Consider the following 18,006-nt stretch of genomic DNA (forward strand, 5'->3'; position numbering starts at 1 on the left):
TCATTCCACAGCCTGCTTCCCAAGCCAAAGCCGGAAGTGTGTTACGCCATGCCATGCCTGTATGTTATATATGCAGTCAGCTCCCGTACCCTAGGGCAGTGGTTCTCAACCTGTGGCTTGTGATCCCTGTTGGTGCTGAACAGCCCTTTCACAGGGGTCACCTAAGACCGTCGGAAAGCACAGATATTCACATCATGATTCATAACAGTAGCAACATTACAGTTACGAAATAGCAATGAACATAATTTAATGGTTGGGGGGTTGGGGTCACCACAGCATGAGGAACTATATTAAAGGGTTGCTGCGTTAGGAAGGTTGAGAGCCACTGCGGTGGGGCCACTTCTATTGCTTTCTTCCATAGCTGTCTACGGTCCACTTAAAGTATTACTTAGTCATTTTCTTCAAGTCACCTTTTATACTTAAGTAAATTTCCCTTCACAGGAAATTTTATGTTACTATGCAAACTAAATACTAGTACCACTTGCCATAAATAGAAGACCATAAAATAAACCCAGAGCTATTAAAATTCATAAAGTGTGTGGATATACGACAGGTTATAGGCATTCGAATTAAGTAATTATCTGCAGGCTGTTACTCACAGTCTCTGCAAGAATGGGCAACTGACCGGGCAATGACTCATACATACTGAACCAACCCTACTTGCTCAAAGGCCGGCTTTCAACTTCCTTTGTGTGATGTGTGTACTAAGCCACAGTGCAACACACTGCCAAAGACAGAAGCCAATCACCCTTAAAGAGAAGGGTCTTCTGGGAACTGCGGGGGACTTGCTGCAACTCTAGAAACACAACACTTCTTTCCAAAGCCCTTAAAAAAAAAAAATGCAGGCCAGGAAATCACAGGAGTACCTGTTCTCATAAGTGTAATAATTCAATGTTGAGTGTGTAGGCAAATGCATAGCTAGGAGAGCTACACGTGAGGTTCACTCAGTGGCCTTGAATGGGCTCCTTTCATAGAAGAGGAGAAAGGTGGAGGCATTTTAATAAAATGAAGATGAATGTCCACTTTCAGCCCGGCCAGGATTTCAAAGTAGCCTTCCAGTTGAAGGCTCCCGTGGGGATGACATTTTGACCTGTCTTTGTGCAAGTTCATATTCATCTTGTGCAAACTCCTGAAAAAGTGCATTTCTATGGGCTTTGGGGGCGTCGGAGACAAAGGATATTTTTAATCATGTTGGTGAGTGAACGCTTTTCTTAGCGATTGATGCCTTCCTGCCCCAAGTGCCAAGAAGGACCCTAGATATTAAAAATAAAGAATGAAAGAAAACTAACTCCCACATAAGGCCTCTGCCAATCAAGGTGCTCTCTCCCAGAGGGGGCTGGGAGTTCACTTCCCAAAGGGAATGCTCCCCCACTTGGATTTAGTCTTTCCTTTTGTCTCCTGCTCTGAACTGTTATTAAAGAAAGTTTTGTTATAAGTTATGGCTTAGCGGTCCATGACACTTCCTTTGAGTCCTCCTGGATGTTGCTACAGCTCTGCCACATACATTTCTTTCTTAGGGTTCAAACAGATGGGGGAACTCATTCCTCCCGCTGATCTGGGGCCTGTGTTTGTTTTGTCTCCTACTGGGACTGCTCTTTTTGTAAGGAATGCCTAGTCATTCTGATCTGAGAAAAAAAAAAAAAAAAAAAAAAAAGTCATCTCAAGCCTTTCTGTACCATGGCGTGCCTTCTGCCCCTTTTTGCTTTTTTTTTTCCACCACACTTATGACTCAGGAATCGTTTATGATATTGATTTGCTTGTTCACTGTTGTTTGTCTTCCTTAAAAGCCTCGTGTGTTCTCTTCTGCTACGGCGAGTGCTTGGGCGGTCTGTTCTTATCATAGAGTAAAAGCTCAGCAATGTGTGAATGAATAACCAAGTATGTGTAAAATGGGTGCATAGGGTAAGAGATTCAAACCTTTCAAAAAAAAAAAATTAAGGTTCAGGGTCTCTGCAGTGCTGGAAATGCACCGACTTTCTGGTGGCTTCCGCCGGAAATGCACCGACTTTCTGGCGGCTTCCGCCGGAAATGCACCGACTTTCTGGCGGCTTCCACAGGAAGAGCACTGCAAGTGTCCATCTGGGTGGCATCTTTCTCAGGACAGGACACATCACATGCAATAAGGCAGGAAGCACATGGAAATACATACCACATTATCACCGCGACCAGTCTCATGATGGCTTCGTTCAGAGAGTCGAAGAACTCTCTGAGAGCTTGCCCCTGCTCCTTCATGTTTCCGATTACAAAGCCAAAGCACATGGAGAAAACAACTAGGCCCAAGGCATTGACCCCATTCACAGAGCCAGGAACTGGTACCATCTCCTCCCGTATCCGGGTCAGAGCCTCCATGGCCTCTGACACGTTGTTGATCACGGCACCCAGGAGTGTCTCGTTGGGCTGGATGGGCACTTTAAAGCTTCTCTTCTCATAGCTGGTTTTAAACTTAAAAATACGAAGCACAGTAGGAATTAGGTGATTTTTATGCCTCTTGGCTGTCCAAGTTTTCTATCATGATATATGTTATTTTGTATTCAAAGGACAGTGTTGTAGACAGTTACCTAGGTATGCTCTATCTAATTTGTGGCAAATCCCTGTTTCTCAACACAGGCATACACATTGAAATACATATGAATCACAACACACACACACACACACACACACACACACACACACACACACACACACACAGATACCCTCAAGTACGTAGCAAATTGCAATAGGGAGGGGGTCTCTGGCTAAAGATGTCAGACTTAACATGGACATGTTCCTTTGCTTTCTTCTGAAATCTTAGTAAAATAACTTTAATGAGACTTTTCAAAGAGCCACAAACTCAAATTATTCTTGAGTCCTTTTGCCTTCTATGAGATCATGCACAAAAAAAAAAAAAAAAAAAAAAGCCTAACATCCTTCATTTCATGCCCCACAGTTATGAGACAAAATAAACAGATTTTACCTCACAGGGTTGTGGCAGTGGCCAAATTAAGCTCCACAAGGGACATCATTATGTAAAGTGTATCATTAATGTGGACTAATGGCGTTCAGTGACAATGGCCTTCAGGATTAGCCTGGTTAGAACCTTCAGAGGATAGAGGGGGAAAGTCCTCAAATGACTGGCCTTCAAGTCATTCCTGGTGTTATAAATACCAGTCCTTAATAGCTCCCTGCTTAGCAGCGGTGATGATAACCTACTTGCTCCAAGTCTACAGTGTGACTTCTCTCCTAAGCCAAACCAGACCCTTTCCCTCACAGTTCCTGGGTAGAGGTTCCAGTCAGCAAATGCTGAGGACTCGCCATGGCTAAAATCACGTCTATCCCCCTTTGATCTCCAGAAAAGTGAGGTTCCCGCCCCAGCCTTGATAGCGTTGGTAGGAAAGCATCCGTGAATATGTGTGTGAACGCTGACTGGGTTTAGAATCCAGGGAGGAAGGCATGGCCACACATGAAGTGCTTGGCTATTTTTGTACCAAGAGTGAGCAGGAGACTTTCTGGTCTATTGGGAAACCACTGTCTCCAAACAAGGACGTGGTCAGCTGTCAGCACTGTGGACTGCTGGTGACTTTAAAAACACATAAAATTCTATTACAGTTTACCCTCAGCCGCTCCACTTTTGGGTGTTTGTGGATGCTGTGGAGGCTCTGGGGCACATTTCCAAGCCTGCTTACTATGTCTTAAGCCTCCTGCTCTTTACCTTTACCACAGTTTAGAGCCTGCTCAGAAACTGCGGCCTTGCTTGCATTCTGGTCTAAGCCAAATAGATCTCAGGGCACGCATTTGCTTCCCCGACAGGGTCCTGAAAATGTACCCAAACTAAAGGCGGGTCTGTAAAGGTCAGCACTTTTTCCATCTAAGAGAGCTACACAAATCAGCATTTTTTATATCACCCATTGCCAGCTCCTGAGCAGGCAGGCGCATGGTGCTGGGGTGGTTTGTTGGATTGAAAGGGATTTATTATTTATTGTCCCTGTCATTTTTGAGTAAAGAAAGTTAGAGTTTTGGCTGACTGCACATTTTTTCACATCTGTGGTCCCGGTTACTAAACTTAGGGTCTTGCAGGTCCTCTGTAAGCATGTTATCCTTAGACTGTATCCACATCTCTCTTTTTATTATATGTTTAATTTAAATGTTATTTATTTTCAATTATTTAAATTCATTAAGTACTTAATTATCATTGAATATATTTAGTTAAAATTTTGTTGCATTTGCCAGGTGTGGTGGCGCATGCCTTTAATGCCAGCACTTGGGAGGCAGAGGCAGGTGGATCGCTTTAAGTTTGAGGCCAGCCTGGTCTACAAAAAGAGTTCCAGGACAGTCAGGGCTGCACAGAAAAACCCTGTCTTGAGAACAACCCCCACCCCCTGCCAAAATAAAGTTGCTGCATTCATTTATTGGGTAGGGGTGGGGCACAGACTGTGGTGCACATGTGGTGGTCAGAGAGAAATTTGGGAGTTATTTTTCTCCTTCTAACACATGGGACTCAGGGATTGATTTAAAGTCATCAGGGCTGGGCGTGGTGGTGCATGCCTTTAATCCCAGCCCTCGGGAGGCAGAGGCAGGCGGATCACTGTGAGTTCAAGGCCTGCCTGGTCTACAAAGTGAGTCCAGGATAGCCAGGGATACATAGAGAAGCCTGTCTCAAAAAACCAAAAAAATAAAAAATAAAAAAATTAAAAAGTCATCAGGCTTGGTGGTAAGTATCTTTACAAGGTGAGCCATTTGCCAGCCCTTTGCTTTATACTTTGAGACAATTCCTTATTAAATTATTTAGAGGGTATGTTTGAACTCACTCTGTAGCCCAGGCTAGCCCTGGAACTCTGCTGGCTGACCTCTTTTCTTTTCTTTCCTTTTCTTTTTTTCTTCTTTTTTTTAAAGAATGGAGTGTGTTTGGATCTTGCAATCTTCTTGTGCATTAGATTTTACAAATAGTCTAAGGGGGCAGGGTGGGGGCGGGGAAGATGGTATCTTACATGTGTAAAACCTAGTTTTCCATGACGTCAGGGTTTGGCTTTACTTTGTATGTCCTAAACAAAAAGATTAGGTGACTAGACCCCCACATGGGGGAGTGTTTGGGGATTAGCATTTCTTTAATCTGCTGTATGTTTCCCCTTTCACAACGTGGGCAACAGAGCTTTTCTAACCAAGTGAGGATAGAAAAGACTGCATCTCCCAATACTAAAAGATACTTGTATCCGCCATGTATAGAGCCAAAAAACTGCTTAGATGTGAGGCTGCAGGGTTTGGACACCACCGCGGCATCCTGGTGGAGCTTCCGGGTCACTTTCCCGGAAGCAGGCTGGAGTGGTAGGACGGCAACAAGGGAACACAGGGATCTGAATTGTGAGTCTGCCATTTACTACTTGTGAGAGCCTGTGCTTATTACACAATCCCCACTCTCACAAATGAGCGGCCTCATGGGTGAAATGAAGATGGTGATACTCATCGCATCCACGTGAGGACTAAATATAACATTGGTGCTTGGCACACAGCGGGCATTCCATAAATGATGACGCCATTCCTTTCCGATATGCTTCTTCTTTAGAATCCCCAAGGCGCTTCAGACATTTAATTAGTAGGTCAATGACTTTTAAATCAAACCCAGAAACTAGAATAGTGTGTCTAATTTTAAAGCAAGTTGTTGTTGTATTTATTTATATTTGAGTTTGCTTGCTCTGGTGAGTTTTTGCATGGGAACTTGAGGAGGGGAAGAAAGAAGAGGACCTCCCAATTAGTCCTCTTAAAAATAATATAGGCTCAATGTGCTGTTGGAGTGTAAGATGAGTGTGCCTGACAACAAGGCCACCTTTAATACAAGTAAAGGGCCACTGTCACCAAAGTTTCCCAGGTAGTCCTAGTGCCTTCCATATGGGTGGCCAAAGAAGTATTTCTTTTTTTCTTTTTCTTTTTTAAAGATTTATTAATTTATTATGTATACAGTGCTCTGCCTGCATGTACACCTGCCGGCCAGAAGAGGGCATCAGATCACATTATAGATGGTTGTGAGCCACCATGTGGTTGCTGGGAATTGAACTCAGGGCCCCTGAAAGAGCAGTCAGTGCTCTTAACCTCTGAGCCATTTCTCCAGCCCCAGAGAAGTATTTCTTACAGCAAAGAGATGAGAAGGCAAGAGAAGAGGGTTCTACTGGCTTGATATGTCCAAGAGGAATTTAAAATTTATTATTATTATTATTATTATTATTATTATTATTATTATTATTATTATTATTATTATTATTATTATTTTGTGTGTGTGTGTGTGTGTGTGTGTGTGTGTGTGTGTGTGTAGGTGCCTGAAGAGGCCAGAGGTGTTGTGAGCCATTGGAATTAGTGCTGGAAACTGAGCTGGGGTCCTCTGGAAGGGCCATCAGCACTCTTAACCACTGAGCTATCTTTCCAACCCTCCCCACCCCACCCCAGATGGTAAGAAGAATTTAAAATGTGACTTGGTAGCTGGAGGGTGTTTACCTGTTTAAAGCAGGCTTCCACCAGATTGGGAGGGAACATGTTCCTGCAAGGAAGAGAGCAGTCATTTGCAAAATTTCCCCAATAGTAACTGTGTTTCTTAAATACTGCTTCACTGTGTCAACAGAAAAGAATGCACTGAATCAAGTAGCAAATGGAAAAACAGATATTGTGACTTGAAACTGGATACATGATTGCTCCTAATTATGGGCCACACAATTCATATATTTCAGAGAAGCCAACAGGTTACAAAGCACTGAAGGAAAAAAGTCCTTATGCATATTTTATCAGTACCCTGGTTCAATTGACTGAAGCTCCCTCCCTCTCATTGTAGTTAGAGCTCCTACTCCTTCTCACCTCAGCTAACAGTTCCCTTGCTGTGTCCTTTCATATCCAGGGACAATGACAAAACAGATTCCTACTTGTCTCATTATATGTTGGAGCCTCCCAGAATGTGTTTAGAGACAGGGGCTTGCTATGTAGCCCATGTGAGGCAGGCCTCAAACTCATGAGTCCCTCCCACAGTCACCAGTGCTGAGATTACAGCATGCACTGCATGCTGACTTTCATGTTCCTTTTGTAGATGCAGTGTGCTTCTTGTTAGGGCTTGACTGATGCAAGGGCAGGTATGGGGAGGTGGGGAGGGGGATAGAAAGAGGGGGAAAGGAGGGAGAAAAGCTAGGCTCAAACTTTGGGTTACTTTGATGACCATCAACTCTACCACAAATGTTAGATAAGACTCCGTTGTAATCAGTGTCTAGTTTGTTTATTAAACACTACTGAAGAGCATCCTTCCTTCATTTTTTTTGAAGATGTATTTATTTATTTATTGTATGTACAGTGCTCTGGCTGCATGTACACCTGCATGCCAGAAGAGGGCATAAGATCTCATTATAGATGGCTGTTAGCCACCATGTGGTTGCTGGGAATCGAACTCAGGACCTTTGGAAGGTCAGTCAGTGCTCTTAACCTCTGATCCATCTCTCCAGTCCACTTCCTTCATTTTTTTTTTTTTTTTAAATTTCTACTCTGCCAATGCTTTCTTGGCAAATAGTATAAAAGAAGGAACATGAGTCAGGAATGGTCAGGTGACCACTAGAGCCATGCTGAGCCACGCTGCTGTTTGCAATGGACGATGATAAAGACTACTAATTTTAAACCGGGAGCCTAAGGGACAGGCCATACTTTCTAAAAACTAGCCTTACAGAGCAAGACTTAGAAAAGGAACATTAAGAACTATCCAATTAGGCCAGGGTGAACTGCGAAGTGGAGAAAACAGCGCTGAGGTTTCTGACTCCTATAGCAGGGTCATGTGCCCATTATCCCTCTCACATCTTTTATATGAGACCAGGAGAGACACCCTCAATATCAACTTCCGCTAGAGGAAAGCAGAGACGCGACTTTCATCTCAACCCTCACAAGGCTGGGTCTGTCGGGTTCCTCTTTGAGAGTTTGGTGGGCTCCCCCAAACTTAAGAGGGATTGGATGGTCAGAGCACACCCCAGGGCTGGTCTACCAGGACATACCTGATCAAATCCAGGAAGGCATCTGCAGCCGTCACTTGCACAACTTTACCTTCTCGGTACATGTTTTCCTTGGTGCCCTTTCCAGGATGGATGATGATGACAATGATTATGCCAATCACCACAGCGATGACGGTAGTAGTCATGTAATAGACTACGGCTCGCATTCCCATCTTCCCTGATGCCTTACTATCTAGGGCCGCCATTCCTGGGGAAGGCAAACAGAAGAGTTTCAGGAAGTCAGTCCAATGGGGATTTTCCGGTGGAGAACGATGGGGACAGCATTTCCTTCTACACTTGCTTTCCTTCATCCCTCCCAGAAATACCCACTGTGAGAACTTGTCAGTGAGCATGTGGTCACTCATGTTCTGTCCCAGAGGTTGACACCAGCTTCTTAAAAGCTTGGGGTGCAATGAATTTCTTCCTTCAATTATTACTAATTGGGAAACCTACACATGTAATTAATATGTGCTTGTGGGTGTGTGTGTGTATAGAACTCCTTGAAAAGATTTGCGTCAGGAGAGTCTAAGGCCACCTAAGTCCAGGCACCGTGGCGAGTGACATACCTGAGTGCCACTGAATTTCTTGCAAAGAATTATTATTTTATATGGGGTTTGTGGAGTCTTTTGGGTAACATTTGTTTTTATTACAAGCACTTGCCAGTCTGTTTTCAACTTGTATTTCATGCAAACATTTGGGTCCTAAAAGCTAAAGTTCTCACATTGTTTCTCTGCTGTTTTATTTCATCTCATTTAATGCAGTTGAAAAAAGCAATTTTTTTGTGGAGTTCTCCTCTTTTTTGTACCCTGGCTCCCTCTTCCTTATCCTATAGGATGCTCATGATATGTTAAAAAAGAAAACGAAACAACAACAACAAAAAAACCAACCAAAAAACCAAAAAAACAAAAAACAAAAAACAAAAAGAAAGAAAAAAAAAAAAAAGAAAGAAAAGAAAAGAAAACAAAACAAAACCTCTTCTTCTTGTTTTCAAGACATATTTAATTAAGCTAAAGTCTAAATGTTAATCAAGGTGTAAAAGGATGTTTAGTTTTTAAGGGCTCCTAATGATGCAAGCTAGTGGGACATACCTCAGGGCATGTTGGTCTGTAAAATAATGAGGACAGAAGCCCTCAGGAGCTCTTTCTCCTCTTTCTTTCTTTATCCTCTCCAATCCTATTACAACACTGAAATCTAATTATTACATAATCTAAACAGACTATTTTATTTATTGTTTTTAAAGATTTATTTATGTGTATGTGTGAACATGAGTGCTCACAGAGGTCGGAAGAGAGCATCAGATTCCTAGGAGTTAGACTGGCAGGCAGTGGTAAGCTACCCAATATGGATGGTGGGAACTTGGGTCCTCTGGGTGATCAAAAAGCACTCTTTTTTTTAATTTACTTTTTATTTTTTAATATATTTTATTAATTTATTCATATTACATCTAAATTGTTATTCCATCCCTTGTATCATCTCATTCCTCCCTCCCTCTCATTTTCCCCTTACTCCCCTCCCCTATGACTGTGACTGAGGGGGACTTCCTCCCCCTGTATATGCTCATAGGGTATCAAGTCTCTTCTTGGTAGCCTTCTATCCTTCCTCTGAGTGCCACCAGGCCTCCCCACTTAACCGCCGACCCATCTGTCCATCCCTACGGTTAACTATTTAAGATGTGTGTTTATAAATGTATTAAACGATAGTGTATTTCTTTTCTAAGTGATTTATTTATTTTTATTTTATGTGCATTGGTGTATGGCTGCATGTACATCTGAGGGAATGTGTTGAAATTTCTGGAGCTGGAGTTCCAGACAGTTGTGAGCAGATGGCAATTGAACTTGGGTCTTTTAGAAGAGCTTTTAACTACTGAGCCATCTCTCCAGGGTATTTCAGTGGTGTATTTCAATGATAGATACCAGTGTACACATTTATACAAACATATTTAGGATAAATATTAGAAAAAGGTATTTATTATTGTTAAGTAACTTATTAAATTTGCCTAAAAATGTTGATACAAAGGCATTGAAGTTATCATTTTCAATTTATAATTCAAATAATATTTTATTATATCATTTACTTAATAGCACCTAAAGTCTAAGATTTTAGCGAATAGCAAGTAGAATGGCCTAAGGACTCTAACTTAGACCTTTGGTAACTAAGTTTGGTAAAGTGCTGCCCCTGAGACAACCAGCAGCAGCTCTGACAGCGAGGAGGCTGCCTGGCTTTAGTGCATGAACTTGACCTCTTATCTTTGAAACCCAGGGTTAATTATCCACTTACTGAGATGACACCACTCAGTGCTACAACTAATTATAATTGTGCTAATCTGTTCTCAGCAGACGGGGTCACCCTCCATTTTCCTTCTCGGGCCTGATTTCATATGTCAAAATATTTTACTTTGCTGTAATTGCAATGGTAGCTCCACAAAGGGGCACGTGCTCTAGCAGGATGGCCTGAGCTGACAGCACTGAGCTTCCTCATCCTTCTGGGTCTTCCCCTGTCTACTCGGTGAGTGGAATAAGGGCAATGGCTGATATCTCTGCTAGGAGGTACCAGGCGGCAGGAGTTTCCTCCTCCCAGAGGAGGCTTTCTCTTCCTCTGCCTCCTATCCTGTAGTCCTTCTCAGATGTCTTCTCTGATGCTTCTGCCCATGACTGCCAACCTACAAGCTATTATAGAGAGAACACGGGTGGTCAAGACAGCACTGGGTCCAAAGTTGCAGACAGAGGAGGAGGCATTCATATCCCCTCCCCCACCCGGCCAGGAGGACCGGATGTTATCATAGCAGCACCCATAGCTACCGGGACAGTAACAGCAGGAAATGGGTTACAGGTTTAAAAAGAATGCTTTGAATAAAACAACAACAACATGAAAATACCTTTTCATACTTTCTAATTCTGAAATAATGGAGACAACCATCAGAAGGCATTTTCTTAGCACGGAGTACAAAATGAATTAATCAAAGGAGACGTCTTGTCCACCTCTGCATATTGGCCCTTTAGTTTTTGAAAGAAGATAAGCTGCTATTGTTTCAACCAGAGAAGATACCTCCATTAACCAACTCTCCAGGGAAGCCCTTCTCCTAAAGGGAGTCTGATGCCCCACACAGGACCTCTTGCTCACTTCTGCTCTAGCTTGTAAAACTAAAAGACACACTACCAAGAGCAAGGTCGTGTGTCATTGCCAGGGAAACGGCCGAGCAGAGGTGTACAATTTGTTCCTCACACAATGGCCTTGAAACTAGTGGGGCCACGGAAAATGAGAAGAGAATTCCGGAAGACAAAATCTCAAGTGAGCAGGGATTGGTCCTCCTGTCCCACACCTGAACTCTGTAACCATCTCTCTCCTCCAAATCATGAAACATGAGAGGCCAAGTGGTCTACAGCAGAGACTAAACACACGTGAGGAGAGTCGGGGGGGGGGGGGCGGGGAGGCTATGGCACTAAATCACCGTGAAGAACTTGGCCAAGAATGTCCCAGATGTTTAGAGAGGGAAAGTTTGCATAGATTCTTGTCATTTGGTTTAAAATATAAGGGAGAAAAGGGCACTGAGGCTATGGGAGATGGGAGTCACTTGGGGGTGGCAGTATGTTACAACAGCCGTGTATTCATCTAACATGTCTGAAAACACACAGTTCAGAGTGAGTTGTAAAGAGAGTGATCTCCCCAGTTTCTTTTTGCTCCTTGACATCCCAACATCATTCTTAGCAAAAAGCCTTGCCACCAGAATCCTGGAATACAAAGAAACCCTATATTGTGTTCTTGCTAATGTACCATGATGGCTCCTTCAGGTACAATGATGTCCCTGTATGTTTTGTATGCTTTGAATCAACCTCTGTGTCCACCCACAGGCTCATTCATAAAGGTCTGATGGTGTCTGTGTATTTAATTCCATCACATGCCATAATGTAGATATCATCGACACTGTTTAGTAGGTAAAGAAACAAGAGCTCAGAGAAGTGAGTAACTTGCCCAGTGTCTCACAGCTAATAAGCCTCAAGGTTTATTTTATTTTATAAAGTGGCAAGATCAAAACCATGCTTCTGAAAGACCATGCTTCTGAAAGACCATCTTCTGCTTTCCAGACTTGCCCGCATAACATTTGCTGGTTACCCATGTTCACTCTCCCCCCAGCTTTCATGCGTTGACTTGAGATAAAATCCTTGGTTCAAGGAGCATGCTATTATAAGGATGTGATTGCGAAAAGGCTCTGGTCAATTCCTCTACACGCCTTAGATCTATCTGAGGGCCGAGCTGAGTACTCCTAGTCACTAGGAGTAATAGCTAGAGAGCTGATCTGGCAGTGAAAAACACTCCCTCCACCCCTAGAAAAGCGACCCAGAGCAGGGAGGCAGGAATGTTGTAACGGAGAATGCAGGGCAATCGATTTTTCTGGCTGTGAGCAGATTTCACTTCGGAAAATCTATTCATCAATAAGCAGTCATCTGAAAACCTTTGATATATTTAAGGTTTAAACCCTGAAAAGAGATCAAACAAGGTGCATTCTAGAATATCAAAGATTAAAAAAAAATGCTACAAATACTTGCTTGTTTTAGGTGATAAGCCACTTGAAGAAAACTTTTTTTTGCGGGGGGGGGGGGGGGAGGAACAGGGTTTCTCTGTGTAGCCTTGGCTGTCCTGGACTTGCTTTGCAGACCAGGCTGGCCTTGAACTCACAGCAATCCACCTGCCTCTGCCTCGCGAGTGCTGGGATTAAAGGCATGTGCCACCATACCCGGCGTGAAGAAGAAAACTTCTTGAAGCAAATATAGAATATAGAAAAAATTAACTTTTTTACTTATGAAGAAAGTCTTTTAGTAATCAATTTAGCACAATGAATATGCACCAAAATTCGTGGGCTATCTTGGAGGGGGGAAGAAAGGGGCCATTTCCTGCATACTATGTGGTATGTGGAACTCTGAATTGTAAATTAAATTTCTTTTGATACAATGTTTTGTATGACTTGGATAAATGAAATATGTCTCCAGCTGAGTTTTAAAGGGGACATAAATAACGTCACGCTCCTGAGGTTCTGTCATTTTCATGGATTCCACTCTCCCATATACTAAAAACTCTATGCCTTACAGAAGAACGTGCTTCAGTCCGCTCCCCCTTACAACTCCTGTCTCTGGTTTTGGAACAAGAAATCCCAAGCAACCTTCTGGTTTGAATTGTCTTTCCACGTATCCTCGTGACACTTCATTGTTCTTCTAAAGCCCCTGGACCAGGCCCAGGAGGGCTAGGAAGGGGCGGTGGCAGCTGCTGATTCAAGAAGATCATTCTGCTTTGGTTTTGAGTTCTTTTTAGATGTGCTCCATCTCCACAATACACTCTCAAACACTCGTCTAATGAAAGCCGCCTGTTTCCAGCCCTCCTAGAATTTCAAGATGGGCAAACATACAGCAAAGAAATCAAGGACAAACATGTACTGTGTCCATGGGAGTACGTGGTGATGTGGGTTTTAACGATAGTGAAATTAAACTCTACAGATAGTTTATTTTGTATTTGTATAGTAGGTAAAGAAAGGAGTCCGTCCTAGTGTCTTGAACAGCTACCCACTGTGGAGTATTCAGTAACCAGTTGCCTACAAGGAGGTTGGAACCAGAGTGCCAAAAGCTCACAGATAAAGGGCAGTGTAGTTAGGGAGTGAGCAAGTCATTTTAAAGCCCTGGCTAAAACTGTGCAAACTTCTTTTGTATTACACCACTTGTCTCTGTAGATTAGACAGTAAAAGAACCACAAAGTTCTATGATTCTATTTACCTTTGGGTTTTCACGTTGCTGGTAAAGAGTGATTGTGCCATGCTGGGCCCTGTGGTATGGAGACTCTAAATTCTATCTACACAGGAGCTCAGGATTGCAAGTTCAAGGTCAGCCTGGGCGTCTGTCTCAAAATGCAAAGTGTAAGGAGGGCTGGGGCTGTAGCTCAGCAGTAGAGAGAGCACTTGCCCACTCTTGTCTTACTTTCTCTAGTTGCTGATATTTTTCATTCTTTCAGGTGCACACTGGGGTAATTGTTATTGTTCTATCTTTCCATACTTTGACAGAAGAGTGAGTGAATTAACAAACAACAACAAAAAAAGTGGACAGGGGGGAAAGGTGAGTTCTAAGGAAGTGCTTACTTCTAGGGTTGTGAAGACAACTTAGTAGATGGGTCATAACTGCATTAAAAAAGAAACAATTAACAGAAGAGACTAGCACAGAAAATACTAGAACATATTGCATGTGATAAAGATGAGCAATATTTGCTGGAGAAGTTTTTCAGCTTCCTACCCATCGATACGAATGTTCCAGGCCACACTGTAAGATGCGTTTGTCATTCAGGTTGAGATTTACAAACACTGGTTATATCCTCACTCAGCTGACAGCAAGGGCTTTAAAAAGGGGACCATAAGTTGTGGCCTTCCTTTCTCTTCATCACTACTCTCTGTGACTCTGGCCTCTTCCTCAGACCTAAGAACTGGCTTCTTTTCATGAGGGGAGGTCAAGGGAATGGGGTGCTGGTTTCCAGGGTCTGATCAATTCATGTGAACCAAAATCTTACAGACATTTATGCTAAAGGGAAATAGGTTTTAGAAAAGTTTCACTTCATGGAATTTTCTATAATTTCTTCTCTGTGTGATACATGCACGTATGATGTACATTGATGTGTGTGTGTGTGTGTGTGTGTGTGTGTGTGTGTGTATGTGAGAGAGAGAGAGAGAGAGAGAGAGAGAGAGAGAAAGGGAGAGAGGGGGGGTGTGCTTGAGTATGTGGAGTCCAAAGACACTCGAGTGTCTTGCCTTGTCGCTCTCTTTTTTAATCCCCGAGACAGGGTCTCTCACTGAACCTGGAGTTTGTGGAGTTCTTTGGGCTGGGCTGGTACCACCAAGCTTCAGTGATCCTCTTGTCTTGGTCCCTTGCTATCACAGTACATAGCACAAGTACATATAGTAGTAAGTTTTTTTAATTAAAAATGTGATTTCATATAATACATTTTGCTCATAGTCTTTCCTTTCTCCAACTCCTCCCAGATCCTCCTCACTTCAGCCACCTAACTTCATATTTATTCTCTCTGTATCACTTTTTCTCATCATCAAAATACCCCCAATCAAAATTAACAAAATAAACAATAAGAAAAAAAGGAAACCAATAAGACCTCAAAAGTAAAAGCACTTTTTGATTGGATTTAAGGCACAGTCATGAGATAGAATTCATAGCTGAGAACACTACAGTGACCACGAGCCTGAGATGAGACAGGTCACTGAGCTCAGGAAAACCTGCTGCTATTATTCCACTAGACAAACAATGCAATAAAATGAGATTTTTGTTTTGTTTGTTTGTTTGTTTGTTTGTTTGGCTTTTTTGAGACAGGGTTTCTCTGTGTAGCCTTAGCTGTCCTGGACTCACTTTGTAGACCAGGGTGGTCTTGAACTTGCAGCGATCTGCCTACATCTGCCTCCCGAGTGCTGGGATTAAAGGTGTGTGCCACCACACCCGACTATAAAATGAGGTTTAATGATACATCGCTATATTGTAAGTCAGTCCCTTGATCAACCCTCATCAGAGAAGCTTCCCTTGTGCAGTAGATAGGAATTAATGCAGAGACTCACAAGTAGACAGTGTGCAGAGAGTTAAGAGTCTCTGGAGCACCCAGCCCTTCCTCTCAAAGCTCAGAGACTGATGGAAAAGAGAAGGCAGAAAAACTGTAGGAGCCAGAGGTGAGAGATGACCCCAAGGAAACAGTGTCTTCATGACCGAAGGAAACAGTATCTTCATGACCCAACAGAATTGGAGCATGTATGCACTCACAGGACTGTGGCAGCATGCACAAGACCTGTACGCGTTCACACCGGACAGAATCCCAGCACTGAGAAAAGGAAGTACGCTCAGAGCACCATGCTTAACCGAGAAGTCATTTGCAATTGGTACCTGCGAAAATCAGTTTTGTCGAGTGGAGTGTCACTAGGTATATCAACCGTACTCCAGGACAGATCTCATGCCCAGGAGTACTTAGCCAGCTCAGAGCACACTCCCATAGCCAGCTGTAAAGTGAGTGCTGGGGAATCCAAGTTTGGGTCCCCATCCTTGTGGCTTGTACCAAGCTTTCTTAGTAAGTCATTTCCACAGAATTTGCTTTTGCGCTTGTTCTCTGTCTGTCTGTCTGTCTGTCTGTCTGTCTGTCTGTCTCTCTCTCTTTCGATCATGACAGCCCTTCTCTCCCAGGCTCCTGAAACTGCAGGCTTGAGCATTCATGAGAGTTAAATCATCTTCACAAAGGCTGACAAAGATTCTGTAGTTCTCTCTGCCAGCCCAGTTATAAGCATCTTCATGCCAGCCAAAGTTTCCTTCCTAATGACAGCTGGTCATATTAAAAAAAAAAAAAAACCTGACATTTTGTTACCCTGGAACGCTGCTTAGCTTTGGGAGGCTGTATAACTTGAGAGCCACGAGCACATGACACTCTGTCGCGTGTGACCACATATGATTTGTCAGGAAAATTTATTTTTTAATTTGACCTCGAAGACTTGTTAACACATCTTTGAGCTCCAGCGTTCCCTAGAAAAACAATGTGCAGAAAAGTAAACGAGACAGACTCTTTTTGAAAGATTGGTCAATGGAAAAGTCAGTGGAGCAGACAGTATTATTAGTGGCAGAAAAAGCCAAATAAATCACTTTTCTCCTCATACTGCGAGGACTAAGCAGACAGTCCCTTTTCTTTTTCTCCAGCTATAGCTGTGGCAAGATTGCTTTGTTTCATTTTCTAACATACATAGAAGCAGAGAGGGGAAACTGAGGCCCATCATTGCCACCTCTAATACAGAGCCAAAGTGCCCTTTGGCTTAAGCTTGGGTTGGAAGTGTCCTCTCTTAGCTGTTCAGGCAGTGAGGTCCCTCGGTGGCCACGCTTTCCCTCTCTGTGGTCTGATCCTGATCCAGTCCTGTAATGCCGGAGGTGCTGTTTACCCTGGAGCCAACCCCAGGGACTTCCTGCCACTCTCTGCAAGGTCACCGGAAATGGTGGAGATGGTAGTAGGGGGCAGCTCTGAAATTCTCGTCTCAGAGGCTCCCAGCTGCGGGGTGCGAGACCCCCTGTGAGGTGATTTAGATACCCATTTACCCTTCACATTAGCCCATCCTTTGCTCACAGTATTGGAATGTGCCACACAATATGCTTTTTTAAAGAGGAACCAGAGGGTAATTCATCTTCTTTATGTGTGCTAAGCAGAGCAAGAGGGAGAGGCGAGTGGCCCCGCGACAGGCAGGGGAATAATGATTAGTAACAGCTGACAGCCTCAATTTCTTTGGTTACCTCATTGTAACAGGCCGGCACAAAGGAATCACTGTCTTCCTGCCAAGATTTAGAAACCCCAAGACCAAGGAAAATAGCAGGAAAAAGACAAGTGTATGTTGGATAGAGGGGACAGAAGGGCGACCAGAGACTCTTGGTTGTACCTGTAGAACTGCCCTTGAAAAGAATCCTGTCTTGTGGGAAAGCGCACCTTCCTCTGCAGGGTAGACATCTAGTGGCACCCGCCAGGAGCCATAGTAGTGGGAAAGTAGGTGAATTCAGTAATAGGAAGAGCCTGCGGAGGCGGTCAATAGCTTTGGGTTTAATGAGAGGAAGTCCTTTGAGGGCCAGGGCCCCAGCTGAGGGCCTTCTCTGTCTCTTTCCCCTCCCAAGTCACAACTAGCAACCAACCACTGGATGAGTAGTTTGGGGTTTTCAATAAAATCCTCTTTACAGCTGAGGACTGTACGTGTTTCCTGCTACGGAATGGAACTTCCTGCGTGCCTTTCTTATGAAGATGACCAGGACACCGTGTCTCCTAACTGCAAGAATGCTGAATGGCCGAGAGTAGATTCTACAACTGAGCCCCCCTTGTCCAACGTTAACCAAAGGACGTCTGCAGTAGAGTGCAGGACATGTCAGGCGTCAAGCGGGGGAGTGCCTTTTCTTCCCACACAAGGCTTGTCCAAACTCACAGAAGAAAAGGAAACGCAATGAAAGCTCCATAGAAGCTGAAAGCAGCATGGATGCTAAAAACCAAT

At 43.4% G+C, this 18,006-nt stretch overlaps 1 protein-coding gene across 1 annotated transcript in view; it reads right to left on the bottom strand.

Moving 5' to 3' along the window:
• Nucleotides 1–18,006, bottom strand: part of Slc1a3 (solute carrier family 1 member 3) — an 80,299-nt gene that overhangs the window by 6,140 nt on the left and 56,153 nt on the right. The window contains exons 4-6 of the mRNA XM_051150943.1: nt 7,983–8,187; nt 6,460–6,502; nt 2,150–2,442 (exon numbers count right to left, since the gene is read on the bottom strand). Of these exons, the coding sequence (XP_051006900.1) occupies nt 2,150–2,442; nt 6,460–6,502; nt 7,983–8,187 (541 nt within the window). The remainder of the gene's footprint in view (nt 1–2,149; nt 2,443–6,459; nt 6,503–7,982; nt 8,188–18,006) is intronic.

The sequence above is a fragment of the Acomys russatus genome, chromosome 9 (genome assembly GCF_903995435.1).
Source record: "Acomys russatus chromosome 9, mAcoRus1.1, whole genome shotgun sequence".
In the NCBI taxonomy this organism is placed as follows: domain Eukaryota; kingdom Metazoa; phylum Chordata; class Mammalia; order Rodentia; family Muridae; genus Acomys; species Acomys russatus.